This window comes from Panulirus ornatus, chromosome 34, assembly GCF_036320965.1.
Source record: "Panulirus ornatus isolate Po-2019 chromosome 34, ASM3632096v1, whole genome shotgun sequence".
In the NCBI taxonomy this organism is placed as follows: Eukaryota; Metazoa; Arthropoda; class Malacostraca; order Decapoda; family Palinuridae; genus Panulirus; species Panulirus ornatus.
The window spans coordinates 12,300,663-12,317,371 of record NC_092257.1 but is presented as its reverse complement, the minus strand read 5'-3'; the positions used below and the strand labels follow the sequence as shown (position 1 = coordinate 12,317,371).

The 16,709-nt window shown below is 47.1% G+C and overlaps 2 protein-coding genes across 3 annotated transcripts in view; one reads left to right on the top strand and one right to left on the bottom strand.

Moving 5' to 3' along the window:
* Window positions 1-16,709, top strand: part of LOC139759853 (apoptosis regulatory protein Siva-like) — a 137,368-nt gene that overhangs the window by 4,248 nt on the left and 116,411 nt on the right. The window lies entirely within an intron of this gene.
* On the bottom strand, window positions 11,206-13,962 carry LOC139760025 (uncharacterized). Of its 2 annotated transcripts, none has more exons than XM_071682762.1 (3): window positions 13,820-13,962; window positions 13,528-13,612; window positions 11,206-13,270 (listed from the first exon to the last, which is right to left on the bottom strand). In XM_071682762.1, exons 1-3 carry the CDS (start codon window positions 13,868-13,870, stop codon window positions 12,300-12,302), a joined length of 1,107 nt encoding a protein of 368 aa, XP_071538863.1. In that variant the 5' UTR covers window positions 13,871-13,962; the 3' UTR covers window positions 11,206-12,299. The 2 variants fall into 2 exon arrangements, with proteins under 2 accessions (XP_071538863.1, XP_071538864.1); XM_071682763.1 differs by having other exon boundaries at window positions 13,528-13,609.

Genomic DNA, 16,709 nt, shown 5'->3' with positions numbered 1-16,709 from the left:
GGCTTTTAATGGCAGTCTGGTAGGATGAAGATGCAACTCGGACACGAGAGTAGTACTACATCCAAGGGAAAATGAAACTCCTGCAGATGCTTAAAAATAATTGAGGTGCCTACACAACATTCGTGGGATTTGGAAAACAGTTCTTGTAATGTTTATGATGAGAGGTTTCCAGGCAAGAGTTAAGAATATGATTCTCAAATCACGTTTATGTTGCAGCCAGGTTGGATTTTTACACCGTTGCTGCTTCTTTGTTATGCACTGCAACGTAAGTCTGAAGGTGGAACTATGTTCAGTGCGAGAAAAAGAATGCGTTTTGGAGTCCACAATGGAGGTACGAGATTTGGGTTGAAGTATCTGGGGTGGACTTATCTGTGAATTGGGGAAGAGGTTGAAGAAAGATCACTTATGGAGCAAAGAAAGAGGATATGCGACAGGACCGGTGGTATATTGAACAGTCTTTTTTCGTAGGGATGGTATGCACCAAGGCATGCTTCCAGGAGGAGGGAAGTGCTTAGGTTTTTACATGGACCAACGAGGCACACTCCCTTAGGACTCGAGGAGCACTTTCATTTTGGGGCAAACGCGTTGTCCACATGGAGCTTTGTGGGGGGGGGGGGGGGGGGGGGGTACTCGCGCGAGGAAAATGTAGACAACATGGGATCAGTGAGAGGAGGTGGTCCGGGGGTCGGCTGATGTGGAGCCATCTGCTTCACTGAGGTGATGGTTCCTGCCTGGGAGAGATGATGAAGTGTTCCATGCATCACCGACATGACTGTGTATTACTAGAGAAAATACTTACCTTTACTTAGAATCCACTTGACTGGAACACTTATAACGTTAAGAATGATCATGATTCAGCAGCTTGCAAGGGTCGTGCGTCGCGTGCTTCATCCTCAGTTCGAACAAAGGAGACCCATTTTTGTGAGGCTTCAGGAAAAATGTGCACCACGCAGGGAGTGGGCTCCTTTAAGGTCGATAAAGTCCTTGACAACCCCGCTCTATTCTTCCATCGACAGACAGCGATACAGTGTCGTCTTATGTGACTTCTTGCTCGCGGTGTTACCACTTGTAAGTGGAGTCCGGTAGCACACACACACACACACACACACACACACACACACACACACACACACCACACAGTGTCCCCCCTTTTCATGGCACTCGTTCACTGTGTCACAGAACCCAAAGAAATGTTTCCACAAGCTCTCCAGCTTGGCTCATACTGAAGAAGACTTCACACTTGTTCCTTTCCTTATCATATTCTCAATCAAGTACCAGCCTTGGCTTCCCCGTGGTCCCTCGTGAGGACGGGTTCATTGCCTCCGTTTAATTATGGTGTTTTGCCTGGTCGCTCTCCATCGCTATAGATAAAAATGCATGTGGGAAAAGTAATGTGTTGGGTGGGAGGAGGGGAGTGAGTTGCATATTGAACATAAGAAGTAATTTGAACGCTTGTCTTCAGTTCCTCTAATATATCTTATCTTAACTTCACCAATCTTTCCCCTGATCTTGTCAACAGTTTGCTCCTGATGAGTCTAAGGGAGAGCTTGATAGACAGACAGATAGATAGATAGATAGATAGATAGATAGATCATTTGTGTCAGGTCTGGCCTCGCTAAGGTTTCTAGTCCATGATCAGGCCCCTTCGCTGAGATGAACAGTGCACCTCTTTCATCCGTGTGTGTGTGTGTGTGTGTGTGTGTGTGTGTGTGTGTGTGTGTGTGTGTGTGTGTGTGTGTGTGTGTGTGTGCGCGCGCGCGCGCGCGTGGGCACCCTCGTCCGCATCCGTGGCCTGACCTGACTCGACCTGACCCACACCCACACACGGTTGCTCATCCACATGCTGCTTCTCTCCCCCCCCCCCCCCCCCACGCACAAGGAACTCCTTATCACCCACGGGTCGTAATTCACCCCTCACCTCTCGTGCACCGTGGGGGGGAGGGGGGGGGCAAGTACCTTACTCTCACCTCATTTGCATACCGACATCTTGGCCACTTACCAAGACCACTCACTGTCGCCTCAGCCACTCCACGCCCTCCTCTATCATCCCCCCTCTCCCACACTCCCTCCTCCATCTACTCAGCCATCTATCTACGTTCGATCAGACGTCTAAATCAGGATTTAATCACAGTGGGAAGGGTTTGCCGGGGGATCCTTGATAAGGAAGGACGACCAGAGAGGACCCCCACCTTGGTCCAGGGCGTCCCTCGCCACACACCTGTACTGTGCGCCTCAGCCCTACAGTGTGTGTGTGTGTGTGTGTGTGTGTGTGTGTGTGTGCGTGGTGGCGCGGTTCACACAGGAGGTCGTCATAAACCCTGGACGTCTTTAGGTGGCCAGCGGAGGGCGTGGATAGAGGGCTGTGACGGCGTGGATAGAGATATAGAAAAAGATATACACGTGTGTGTGTGTGTGTGTCCATATGAGTACATATCTGTGAGCGGTATCGTATACAGACGTACGTACGCACACGTCAGCGTACAGTGTTTGGTGTACATGTACACAGGAGAGTCGCCGTTATCCGTACTGCTCTGGACGAGCAGACTCGTCCCAAGGTCCAGTGACGGGTCGTCGATGTATACTTTCCCCGCGATTCCCCTCTAATGGATTCGTATCGTTTGCGATATACGGCGAATTCTTTTCCCAGTAGGTTTGGATGGCATTTATTTACAGCCTCACGCTCGATGGCACACCTGGACCACGGACGCAATTGCAGATATATTGCAGGAAGAGAGCGAAAATTTGAGTGCATTCGGGGAGATTATTTTGAATATATCGGGGACAAGAAATAGTATACATAAACATTAGAGATGCAACAGATATATGTATGTATTCAGATTGAACTTTTGAAAGTGAAATATGTCGAAGAGGACATATTGATGTGCCACGCATTGCATGGAAGGGCAGTGGCCATCTTTTCCACATTGGGGAACTCATTTGTGGAACGTCATGATGTCCAGATTCAACCGGGATTCCACATTAACATATACAAGTTGAGAATGCTGTGTGATAGATAGTAGAGTCAGTTCAGGAGATTTGGGGGCTCGAGCGTAGAATTCCGTCCCCGTACCGTACAAATAGGTAATTACACACACACACACACACACACACACACGCACGTCTGGGCCGGTGGAAGGGAAACAGAGCCACCGTTAGGTACATGGTTCTGGGTTCGAACCTCCGCTGGCAGGGAACAAGATGGGAGAGTAACCACGAACTCTGGAGTTTGTTATGTGAACACAGCAGAGCAGTCGTGCACCCCCTTGGCCGACGTCTGTGAGGACAGACTTGTGGCCCATTTGCCCTTTTTAGCATGACTTGCTTCAATTAGATTTAGCATCATTATCATAATCATTAATATTGTTGTTGTTCTTGTCACTTCGACCTTTAAGCACGGTATTACGGCCCTTCACCATAGTGGAACGACCCACTGGGTATGAGGACGTGCCTTTGGCCCGAATCTTACGGGTCAGGGTTAGGTCAGGTCAAAGGCCAGACCATCACACCCGATGGTGGCGCCGTCGTGTTCAAGAGGGCGATAGGTTACGGAACCGCTGTGGGCCAATTGGATCAGGTCCAACATAGTCGTAATTTTAAATTTCAACAAAGAGTCATATCATTTTTATTTTCCCCCTGGAGATATAAACGTTTTTAGTTGAAAAACGTTGATTATGCATTTACTTTGATGTACAAGTAAGAATTTCGGTTATGAATAGTACAATTTGTGCTTATAAACACCATTGTTTATAACAGTTAAAGATTGTAGAGGATGCTTACCCTATAGGGTGGGTGACGTCACGGTGTCGTCCAGGTTTGGCGCGCAAACCCACCGCCCGTTGTGCGATCGATCAGCCGATTTCCGCCCGAGCTGGGGAGGGCTGTTGAACACCCATCACCCGTGTTCAGCACCTCATGAACGATGTTAAACCCCTGTGTACGTAATGACCAACCCCTGTGACCGCTACAGCTAGCTAGGTGGTTGATATTAAGTCACTCCCACAGGGGAGTAAAGCTTAGGAATCCATGTGCTTTATGGACTGGTGACCGCTACAGGGAGGTGGTCCTTGTAGACAGATGGCTGCTATAGACAGGTGTACAGTCTGTACTGGTGGTTTTGTATACGCAGATAGTCTCCATAAAGAAGAGGTCGCTATACAGAGGTATACGCCACAGAAACATGTGTAAAATGCATGACACAGATATACACAGGTGGACTTTACAGACAGGTAGTCGCCATAGATAGGTATACGCTATAGAGAGGTCTCCACAATCTACAGGTGTCCGCTGTAGAGAGTGAGTCTTCTTAAACACGTGGTCGTACTAGACAGGTAGGTCGCACAGAGAGTGGGTAACGCTATGTGTCATGACGGTCTCTACTGTGTGGTCTTTAACGGCAGGTGGTCGCTAAGTAAGGGTACACTAGCGATGGGTGGCCGTTGTAGGCAGGTAGCCGCTGTATAGAAGACAATTATATGTTGGTGGTAACTGAAGACCTGCATTTGATAGATGAAGAAATAAGGAACTTATGATATATATATATATATATATATATATATATATATATATATTATAAATCGTTTATGAGTTATATGTAGCATAGTAATTTTGATTATGATGGAACAGTAGCACAAATTTATCTATAATGATTTACTTATTTTTATTATTATTGTTATTAGTAGTAGTATTTCTGTTATTATTACTATCATCAACATATCACCTCCTGACAACGATACAGCCTCGCTAAAGATGATTTCTCACCCGCGGTATAACCTCAAACAGGCGGAGTCTGTGTCTTTCCCTAAAACATACGTGTACTCAGACATACTGAGAGAGAGAGAGAGAGAGAGAGAGAGAGAGAGAGAGAGAGAGAGAGAGAGAGAGAGAGAGAGTCAGTGTGCCAGCAAGATATTGCCATGAGCCCAGGGTAGCGCGTGGTGCTTACCACATGTACTGGCGCTTGTGGACTCTGGTGGCAGGCCGTTGTATACACGGCCAGTTTGGGTCCCGCTGGTACTATGGTGAGCCATCTGTCTACATTTCCTTTCAGGGTTTCTGTTAAATGTTTTTATATATGGTTATATTATCCTACCTGGTAAAAGATTATAGTTTCTCTATATATTTATGCCGGCACCTCTGATATACTTGTCTAGGATCGTTTTTTTTTATGTATTCCAAACTTTTGATTCTGATTCGATTACTTTATGAATTTTTTAGCCTCAGTGTATTATCTTCCATCATGCGAGAGCCATTGATTCGCTGTCCTTATCTTTCACCGCTTTTAAAGGGAGTACATCTCCTCCAGGCAGTAAGCGTTAAGGCCAGAGACCACCACCTCCTCTCGGACCTTGGTGGTCTGTGTATCTGTGTAACTCTATGTAACAGCGTTATCCCCTCCCCTCCTCTGTGAAGACCAAAACACCATGGGGTCCCGTCACTGAACTCCATCAAGCTCCTGCCTGGTCATGTGTGTGTCTGTGTGTGTGTGTGTTGTTGGTCATCTGTGTTGTATATATATTTTTTCTCTCTTGTGTCTTCCCATTTACACGAGCATCGTCTCATACAGTCACGTATCATCATCACAGTTCAACATCCGTGGTGCTGGCGGTCCTCCACCGGCCACACTGCCTGGCTACCTCACATCCCACACTGGCCACACTGCCTGGCTACCTCACATCCCACACTGGCCACACTGCCTGGCTACCTCACATCCCACACTGGCCACACTGCCTGGCAATCTCACATCCCACACTGGCCACACTGCCTGGCTACCTCACATCCCACACTGGCCACACAGCCTGGCTACCTCACATCCCACACTGGCCACACAGCCTGGCTACCTCACATCCCACACTGGCCACACTGCCTGGCTACCTCACATCCCACACTGGCCACACACTGGCCTTGCCTCGGGTAACATCAGACGTGTTACTTTATCGTGGACTCTCGAGTAACACGGTCTAGGCTTTGTTATCCTTATTCACGTGTGAGGATAAATGAATTCTTCCTCATGCTACAGAGGGATTACCTACCTACCTACCTACTTACCTGCCTACTTACCTACCTACTTACCTACCTACCTAGCTACCTCCTTCCCTATCTACATAGCGCTAGCGCTCACTTCCCATGTTGCTCATCTCACACTACTGTATATAGAAAGTGCGAAAGAGGGAGAGAGGTAGAAGATTACATTTAAGAAAATAATCAAATATCGAGAAAAAAAAATGTAATTCTGGATATATTCAATGACCCCGCCTGACACCCCCCTGATATCTGGACCCCCAAATAACACCCACCAACACTCCCGCGTGTTGAAGACGACCCTCACCCCTTATGTCCTTGTGTCCCGCAAGCCTCCCACGCTGATTAACGACCCTCTGCTCGAATTATCTGTTTCCGACCCACTGCCGACATCGACCGGCCCACGGCACCAGCCAGCCAACCTCCCGCCCGCCCGCCTCAAAATACAAGTCTCTGGCCGCCGATCCCCGCCGCGTAAAATCGCGCGCCGGGAGGATGGCTGGGTCGTGGGAGTAAGGTGGTCTGTATACGTGTGTCTGGGGAAGAGATAGGTTCTACGGGGAGTGTCCACCTGTGGGAGGTGGTTCTACAGGCGTCCATGTAGGGAGGTGGTTGGCAGTTGTTCTACAGGCCTTCATTTGGGGACGATGTGCTACAGTCGCCCGTGTAGAGCGAAGGCTCACACCAGGCAACCGTCTGCGTATGTTCTACAGGGAGCCGTATAGACGGGGAGGAGGAGGAGGAAGTGGCGGGGGTGTGGTGTTCTGTAGACATTTGTCTGAGGTGGTAGTTCTACGCTTGTTCACCTGTAGAAGAGGTTCGACAGTCGCGTGTATGGGAGGAGACCCGACTTCTTCTAGAGAGATATGACTGACTCTAGAGAGACCTGACTGACTCTAGAGCGACCTGGCTGACTCTAGAGAGACCTGACAGATCCTAGAGAGACCTGACTGATCCTAGAGAGACCTGACTGATCCTAGAAAGACCTGACTGATCCTAGAAAGACCTGGCTGATCCTAGAGAAACCTGACTAGTTCTAGAGAGGCCCAAGTACCCTCCTTGAGGCACTGGCCTGGCCTGGCCTGGTGTGGGGGGTGGGTGGAGGGTTCGTGACAAAGTGTGAACCATAACGGCACTTCACAACGGACTAATGTCTCGCATGTTTGTGTACAGTTACCAGCTCTCCACACCGTGTGAGTTATGACCCTCTAGCACTCAAGTATGAGAGATCTCCTGAAACCTCTTCACTTGAAAAACGTGTGATTTTGTTTATGATGGATTATCTTGTTTGCGTCTTGTTTACCCCGTACTTGTTTGCATCTTAGTTTGTTCGTCTTGTTTACCACATTCATCATAACCTTTGTATTTTCTTTTATTTATCAATGATTTTGTTTGCAATGAGTTTATATATATATATATATATATATATATATATATATATATATATATATATATATATATATATATATATATATATATTTATAATGACCTCCTGCTAAACCTGTGACCTGTCGCGTAGTTTTCCCCCTCCCCCTCAGCAGTAATCAAACATGGTAACTGATTACTCTTCCTCCTCAACTTTTCATCCACAAAAGAATGAAAAAGATAATGTTGTAGATATCAAGATTCCTACAACAGTTGTTGTTGCTGTTGTGGGAAAACATGAACAATATAACCATCGCTACAACATTGGACCAGCACTACCGGGCGCCGCAGAGCTGGGGTTGTGTACCTTATTGTAATATTTTGAGACGATTTAATTCGAGATTATTTTCTTAATTTGAATTATTTGAATTGATTGTTCGTGTGTCATTCTCCGTTGCCATTATTTATCTCTTACAGTAATTCAAGGAAGTTATATAATTACTTTATTTTTAACAAGGCTGTTAAGCCAACCCTAAGGTCGTGGGGTCATAAAGAAGGTCAAGAAAATTAGGAAATTAAGCTGTTAACAAGATCATTAAGCCATTAAGGTCGTTTGATTCTTGTTAAGGTCGTTCAGCCATTAACAAGGTCGTTAAGACGTTTAAGGAAGTCATTAAGCCGATCACAACACCATCGGGCCAAAGACAAGATGAGGTTGTTTAAGTTATTACAAGCTCATTAAGCCAATTAAAAGTTCGGTGATTAACGTAGAACTGGAGTAAGATTATAGGGTCAAAGTTAATCATTGGATCAATTAACAAGTTACAACGTCATTCAGGCAATCGAATGATAATTAAAGCATCTCAGAGATCATTAAACCAGCAATTAAGACAACCAATTAAGATTAAGATTAGTTAACGACGTTCGTTGAGCCAATCAGGACATCATCAATCAACTGGAAAGGTCATTAACGAGAGATTCGTTAAACCAGTTACGAAATCGTAAACTTAGGCTATTAGGTTTATCAAACCTCCGAGTTAAACCATTAAGATAATTTACAATACAGCAAAAACCGTCTTGGGCTTTTCATAAGAGGTGTAGGGGTAATTAAGTACGTAGGAGGTAATTAGATTGTAGTGGTAGTTAGATCGTTGGGGCCATTAGAATGTCATTAATCCGGACGCCGTTTTCTGACGTGATTGATTATGATGATTGGGTCGTTAAACCTGTCATCAGCGATCAATGAGGACCCAACATTGGGTCCATGATTCGCCAGTCAGTGTCGCCCTGATCGCCAATCACTTCCAATCGCGTCATCATGTCACTAGTAACCCTCCCTGATATACTAGATATACCACGAGTATATCAGAAGTATAGTTAGCCTCGACCGGACTCTACCATGGCATTGCAGTCGGAATATCAGATATTCAGTGTTCAGTATTCACACAGGGAGAATCTTTCGAATATCGGGTTTCAGTCTGGGTATCACAGTTTCAGGTAAGGAAACAGGTATCAGGTATCAGTACTAGTGTATATATATATATATATATATATATATATATATATATATATATATATATATATATATATATATATATATATATATTATCCCTGGGGATAGGGGATTAAGAATACTTCCCACGTATTCCCTGCGTGTCGTAGAAGGCGACTAAAAGGGGAGGGAGCGGGGGGCTGGAAATCCTCCCCTCTCGTTTCTTTTTTTTTTTTTTCAGTTTTCCAAAAGAAGGAACAGAGAATTGGTCCAGGTGAGGGTATTCCCTCAAAGGCCCAGTCCTCTGTTCTTAACGCTACCTCGCTAATGCGGGAAATGGCGAATAGTTTGAATGAAAGAAAGATATATTATTATTATTATTATAACAGCTGGGTTCTAATGATTATGAATTTTCACTGATAAGTTATTTCTGAGTTATCATCATAACAGAGCAGGTCACATCGCTGTGTTGCGTGTGTCATTATAACATCGCCGCTCAGGTCGCTGTGTTCCTTGTGTCATTATAACATAGCCGCTCAGGTCGCTGTGTTGCGTGTTATAACATCGCCGCTCAGGTCGCTGTGTTGTGTGTTATAACATAGCCGCTCAGGTCGCTGTGTTGTGTGTTATAACATAGCCGCTCAGGTCGCTGTGTTGTGTGTTATAACATCGCCGCTCAGGTCGCTGTGTTGTGTGTTATAACATAGCCGCTCAGGTCGCTGTGTTGTGTGTTATAACATAGCCGCTCAGGTCGCTGTGTTGCGTGTGGTAAACTTCGCCTTGGCTATACGGTCTCATGCGACCCAGCCTTAGTTTACCGTATAAACCTTCCCTCCCACCTAGCTCGACGGTACGACCCTTGAACACGACGGTACGACCCTTGTGCACGACGGTAAGACCCTTGAGCACGACGGTACGACCCTTGAACACGACGGTACGACCCTTGAACACGACGGTACGACCCTTGAGCACGACCGTACGACCCTTGAGCACGACCGTACGACCCTTGAGCTCGAACATACGACTCATGGGTAATGGTAATCGTATGATCCTTTGAGCACAACAGCAGGACCATTAGGTATAATGGTCTGGCCTTTGATCTGACCCTTAATAGGATTCAAAGGTGGCGAATTATACCCTGGGGTCGTACCGGCGTGCACAAGGGTCGTACCGGCATGCACAAGGGTCGTACCGTCGTGGTCTCAGGTTTAATTATCTCATATTTACTTACATAGAAGAAAATGTGATGGTGTTATCACAATGAAAGAAAACAGCAATGACCATGTGGGTTTCTAGTTACCATAATGAAACCTTCTTGATATTAAAGAACAAAAAACAGGTTCAGTTACGGAAATATTAGTAAGATTAAATTAGTGTTTAGTGATGAAATTTGATGATAAAACCTGACAACAATAATGATAATCAGTAATAATAATGATGATGATAATAACGATAATTAATTAATGACAATGATATTGATAATGATAATAATATTAATAATGATAATGATAATAATAGTGATAATAATGATAATGATAATAATTGTAATAATGATAATGATAGTAATCATAATGATAATGAAAATAATAATAGTAATAATAATGATAATGATAATTAATAATAATAATATTTAACTTCCAATCCGTTTGCCTGGTAATACGATTGGGCACTGCAGATTAGCCAGTCCCCCTTCCTAGTCCCGATAACTGGGTGGGTTTGGGGGGTTTGATCGTGTGTGAAATTGATTGAAACAATTTCCATACGTAAAGTGTAGCGTTGGCTTAACGATGAATGCAAGTTGAGGCTTCGTGTGTAAACATGGAAATTGAGGGTCTTTTGTACCTCCTGACTTCCGAAATCGTCCACAGGGCTGGTCCTCGATTTTCTTTTACCATTTACAAGAGTTTGTATGTAAACGGGTCTGGTGAGTGTTAGGTAGAAAGCTAGTTGTAAGTTGTAGAACTTGATGTAAACAGTTCTCGAGGTTGTGACGCGAGTAAGAGTCGCCCTTGACGAGCCTGTACTACTGCGTGTACAGTCTGGTCAGAGAACGTCTCACTCCAAGGGAGTCCGTTGCCCTGCTACTGGAAGTAGCGCAGCTTTGGGCTGCACGGCCTTTAGAAAGAGGTTCTAGGTAGCAACAGGCCTATTTCATAGTAACTGATCCTGGGAAATATATATATATATATATATATATATATATATATATATATATATATATATATATATATATATATATATGTAGTGTTTGGAACCCCTCCTGAGTGGGCGGAAGTAACCCTTTCCTTCCCTCCTGATCGACCGGAAGTAATAACACAAACACATTCGTCATTGAGTCATTATTATTATCATTATACTTTTAAATAAAACTATTTACAGCAGTGTTTTATCCCTACGAGGGAAGGAAGGACAGACGTTGGGAAATATTGCCTCGTGTACACACACACACACTCACACACACACACACACACACACACACACACACACACACACACAAATGTCTACGTCTCTCCATTCTTCATCTTCCTCTGGAATGTATTCACAATCTTTTAAGAAATAGATATTCACAATATTGTCTCGTGTCTCCCTCTCTCTCGGCTACGTGTGACGTCAGACCGACGTCACGATACAAACTGTGCGAGTTAGTAAGTGTCTACTAGAAAGGTGCTCAGGTCGGGTCGGGTCGACGCGGCCCTCCTCGATAAAGGGTGTATAGTGTTACGGCCCTAGGCAAGTGCGAAGGTTCAGAGTTCTGGTAGCCTTAGGTCCTGCATGATCTGCTTCTCCTAGCGAGTGGTCAGGACCGTAACTCCCTGGCCCTTGCGAGTGAGGCGGCGGACCTCAGGGAGTGCCCTGGCCCTAACGATGTGGTTCGGTCCTCCGGAGCGCCGTAGCCACGAAAGACGTTGAGATCACTTGGTGTTTAAAGGATGTGTCCTTGGCTTTGAGCGCCGGCTCTCAGGGCGCGTCGTTCGTCAGTCCAGGAGGACTGAGGCCCTGAAGAAGCTGTTAGCGACCCTTCGAGGAACTGGTAAGGGTTTGTGACCCAAGAGACACACATAGGTCCAAGGAACGACACTGCGATCGTCGAGGGAGTCGATAGACCGCCACCTTTCCTCCCCCCAACACAGACCCGACATGCCATACACGCCCTTCATCACTGAGCACTGTCCACGCCACGGCCTCTCCTCCTCAAGGCCGACCTCACAGCCTGAAGGAGGAACTGGCGAAGTGTGATACACCGGTCACAACTATACCAAGGTGGTCCTCACTCATACTCCTAAGGCACGCAGGATTATGTGTCACTGTTCTCACACTTCACCCTCGGCGGCCATATTTCGCTCACTGTCCCGCAAGTTCGCGACGGAGATCGACTACCCGGGCGTGTGGGGTCACCAGCGCGCGGGGGCGTGCGACGCAGCCGCTACAGCCCCGCTGACGACGGCGTCCAGCCCGCCGCCTCCGCCGCCGCCGCTGCTGACCGCTGGAGAACCCGGCCGCGGGGAGGAGAGTGACGTGGTTGGTGACGAGGAAGCGGACCGACTGCCGCCCTCCAGCACGGTGACAGGGGCGCGGGCGGGAGTGGTGGAGGAGGTGACAGGCGGGCTGGAGAACAGAGGAAGGGGACTGGAGAGTGTGGAGGCCGTGGAGAACAGGGGATGTGACGGCAGGAGCAGGGAAGCCGCGAGGCGGGAGGCAGAGGAGACTGGGTCAGGGTAGGGGGCACCGAGCCCAGTCGAAGCCCGCCAGAAGCCCCGAAGAGCCCCGAGAACAGCCCCGGGAAGGCGACGGGTGGAGACAGATGAAGCGGCGGGGGAAGGCGAGGTTCCAGGAGTGAGGTGGTGTCGTGGTGGCCTGGGTCTGTGCGTCCGCTGCCCCCGTGCACCGACGACAGCCGCTCCCGCACCAGCAGCGGCACTGTCAGACGCCGTAGGGCGCTCGGCAGCGACCCCAGAGAACTGGCCGACGACGCGTATGGGTTGTCCAGCGAAGAAGGGATGCCCTTCTCCCGGTAGAGCTTCTTGGTCTTGTAGCGGTGATTCTGGAACCAGATCTTGACCTGCGTGGGCGTCAGGTTGATGAGGGAGGCCAGGTGTTCCCTCTCGGGGGCCGACAGGTACCGCTGCTGGCGGAACCGACGCTCCAGTTCGTAAGTCTGGGCCTTGGTGAACAGGATGCGCCTCTTCCGCTTGCGGCCGGGCACATCTCGGCCGTTATCGGTCTCGTCCTCGACCTCCACGGCTTCCATGTCCTCGTCCACTTGGTACCCGTCGTCGGCCACATTAGTGTTCTCGGTGGAGTCTGCGGCGGCCTGCACGGGGTTGCGGTCGTCCAAGTGAGGCAGGCCCCTTGTCGCGGCGTCGCCCGCGTCCACTACCAGCGTCTGGCCACCCACTGCCGGAGGAGGACAAGAGGGCGCGTCACACTACTTGCAACAACACATCATCTTAACCACTACTTTTCCAGCACACACTTCGGGCATAACCTGACGAAGGCGTCCTTCTGATGGGCCAGCCTATTATACAAGGCAAGCCCCACTACAAAGACAAGACTTTACGCTAGAGATAACTCTACAGGGGAACAAAAGCTCCTGTGGCGCAGCAGGAGGAGGAGGGAAAGGGCGAGGGACAGCAGGGCAGAAGGGCACGTACCTTTGGCAGGTTTGTCCGGCAGCTGCAGCAGGTCTCTGACGGAGAAGCTGGTCACTCGACTGCTGGCAGATCCTTCCTGCTGCTTCTGCCCAAGAGACAACAGAAGGGTTGGGTCATTATGGACATCTACAACGGAGACGCTACTTCATTATGAACTTTTTTTTTCATCATTAAACTACCAGAAGTTGAGTAAAAAAAAAAAAGATATAAACGATTGGTAATTTATCGTCGGGTCTTGATGTGAAGTGAGTGGCGGACATGTTTGTCCCTACGCTGAGGCTGGGCCACTTACCATATCCTGCTCACTGATATTGCAACTCTCTCTGTAAGGCATGGATGCCATTCACGTGGTAAAAAAGTAAAACAAAAAAAACAAGAACACTAAAGCTCTTATATTTGCTTGTCCACCTAAGCCAGTCCTCAACAAACTAGCCAGAAAACTGTTCCAAGGCTTTGTCGGCGATGGACGGCTGTGGCGGGCGATGGAGAGGGAGGAGGAGGGCGGAGCCAGGACAGACGGTTGGGCGGAGTCTGGCCTCGCCGCCGGCCAATAGGAGGCGTCCAGGGCGCTACTCTAGCCTGGAAAATGATCTCTTGTGTTTCTCTCCGCGGGGGAAATGGAGTCCATTTTTTTCCCCCTCCTCTCGGCTCCCGAACATGATTCTCGTTTCCTTTATTAAATTTTTGTGATGGGTCTATTATTGCAACGAGGAACGCCCTCAGAAACATAGTTTAGATGAAATCGCTCGTTGATCTGCGATAAATAACGAGCCTCATTCCCTTAACCCCCCCATCTCCTGGAACCGTACGTACACTGGAGCTGGCGTCCTAGGCATATGTTCGCGGAGCACCCCGGCCGGAGCCATAAATTCAACGTGGTGGTGGTGTCGTTAAGACTTTTAATAGTGTGAAGCCTTTAGCCAATCCAGGGAGAGCTGTACCCCCCTGGGCCTTTGTCCAGGCGGGCGTGTTTCTATTGTGGCTATGTAACCGACCCTGAGGGTTAAGGGGACAAGGAGAGGCGGGAGGGAGGAGGGGAGAGAGAGCCCCTTTGTGAACCAGCCACTACATCGGGATTTGCCCTCCGCTTTTGCCCACCCATTTGGCACCCAGTCCGCTGTTTAATTCATATCTCGCGCTCTCCTCTCCTTCCATGCGCTGGGCCGGGCCGGGCCAGGCCACACATTATTGATTCCATATGCTCTCTTCGGCCGGGCGCGGAGGGTATATTCTTCTTCGAGCTCTACCAGGCGACAGGGGTTTGCTCTCGAAGACCGTGCAAGCCTCTCAGGCCGGTGGTCAACCCCTCTCTCAGAGCCTGAGTGGCGCAGCCAGGGTATTACTGCGCCTCGAGAACTGGGGGGGATGGTTGACTGCTTTGAGCGGCTAGGGTAGAGGGATTGGTTGCCTACTTGAGGGGAGGAGGGGTGAGGGATTGGTTGCCTCGTTGCAGGGGTGGTGAAGGATGGCTGCCTTGTTGATGGGGTGATGTCGGGGAATGGTTGCTAAGCTGAAAGAGTGGTGGTGGTGAGGGATGGTTGCTTACGTGAGGTGGTAGTCTTGAGCGATGGTTGCCAACTTGGGTTGATGGTGATGGAAGATGACTTGCGTGGTGGTGGGGAGAGTGAACGCCTACTTGACGTGGTGGTGTTGAAGAATAGTTGTCTGGTTGGAGGAGTGATGGTTAGGGATGGTTGATTACTTGACGTGGTGGTAATGAGGGATGGTTGCCTGCTTGACGTGGTGGTAATGAGGGATGGTTGCCTGCTTGACGTGGTGGTAATGAGAGATGGTTGCCTGCTTGACGTGGGGGCAATGAGGGATAGTTGCCTGCTTGGTGTGGAGGCTGTGTATATTGTAATGTAGACGAGAGACCAGGACGGGGAAGATAAACACAGACGAGATCAGCACTTCATACCATTTTCTCAACGAGAACTTGGGAAATAAAGAGAAACTTTTATAAAAATGAAACATATAACCCACCCAGCATAGTGACCCGTGTGGCGAGAGAATAAAGAAAATGCGATGAAGAAATGGACGAAGAGAGAAGCGGTAATGATGAAGACGGAGAAAGACGAATTGAGGGAGTGGAGATAGAGAGATAACAGGGCGAGGATTAATTACACAAATAGACGTTTCTATGGGAATGGTAGAGATAATGTGAGAGCCATTAGAAGGATGAGGATGATAATGGGTAATGGCGGTCGAGGATTTAAGGTGGGTGAGGGGGGCGGGGGAGACATTTATGTTATCACAAGAATTAAGAGTTTTAAAACTATTTCTAGAATTTGCTCCACATTTCAAACCTGTGTGTGTGTGTGTGTGTGTGTGTGTGTGTGTGTGTGTGTGTGTGTGTGTTTGTGTGTGTGTTGAACACATTATGGTCAATGTCTCGATGAACCAAACTATGAGAACTTCATCAATAAACTTTTTTAAAAGTTTTTTATCTTAGGATCCAAAGTATAGGAAATACTCTATTACTTTCAAAAGTAGTTAAGTATGTAAGTCTCTGTGCGATGTAAAGTGGAGTACGATGGTGTGTGAGAGGTGAGGTTGGACCAATGGTTCTGATGTTTAAAGATAAAACTTGAGAACAGGAATAGTTAGATGGATCACCGCTAGCCACAGGAGGGCACGAACCCGTGTCGTCTGGCTAATCATTTATATGGCTTGGATGGTTAGTTAAGATCTGATTACGAAGTGACAGAATATGTCTGCTGGTGTTTACACCCATAGAAGCAGAGCTGTCAGTTACGTCGGGGAGGGTGGAGGCGAGTGAGGAACAGAAAAGGGAAATTAGCGTAGTGAATTATTGGGTAGATGTGTGTGGAACTGTGATATATATATATATATATATATATATATATATATATATATATATATATATATATATATATATATATATATATATATATGTATATATATATATATATATATATATATATATATATATATATATATATATATATTTATATATATATATATATATATATATATATATATATATATATATATATATATATATGTATATGTATATATATATATATATATATATATATATATATATATATATATATATATATATATATATATGAGAGAGAGAGAGAGAGAGTGGGGCCGGGTGGGAGAGAGAGAGAGGGAGGGGGGTCACATGTAACCCCTGGTTGTATTGTGTGATAATA

Bases quoted from the DNA above. Each gene is read 5' to 3' on its own strand.
- LOC139760025 (XM_071682762.1), bottom strand. From the start codon at position 13,870: ATGGCATCCATGCCTTACAGAGAGAGTTGCAATATCAGTGAGCAGGAT. The intron at 13,613-13,819 runs GTAAGTGGCCCA...TCTCTTGGGCAG, and splicing joins ATATCAGTGAGCAGGATATG to AAGCAGCAGGAAGGATCTGC. The intron at 13,271-13,527 runs GTACGTGCCCTT...CTCCTCCGGCAG, and splicing joins GCCGGACAAACCTGCCAAAG to TGGGTGGCCAGACGCTGGTA.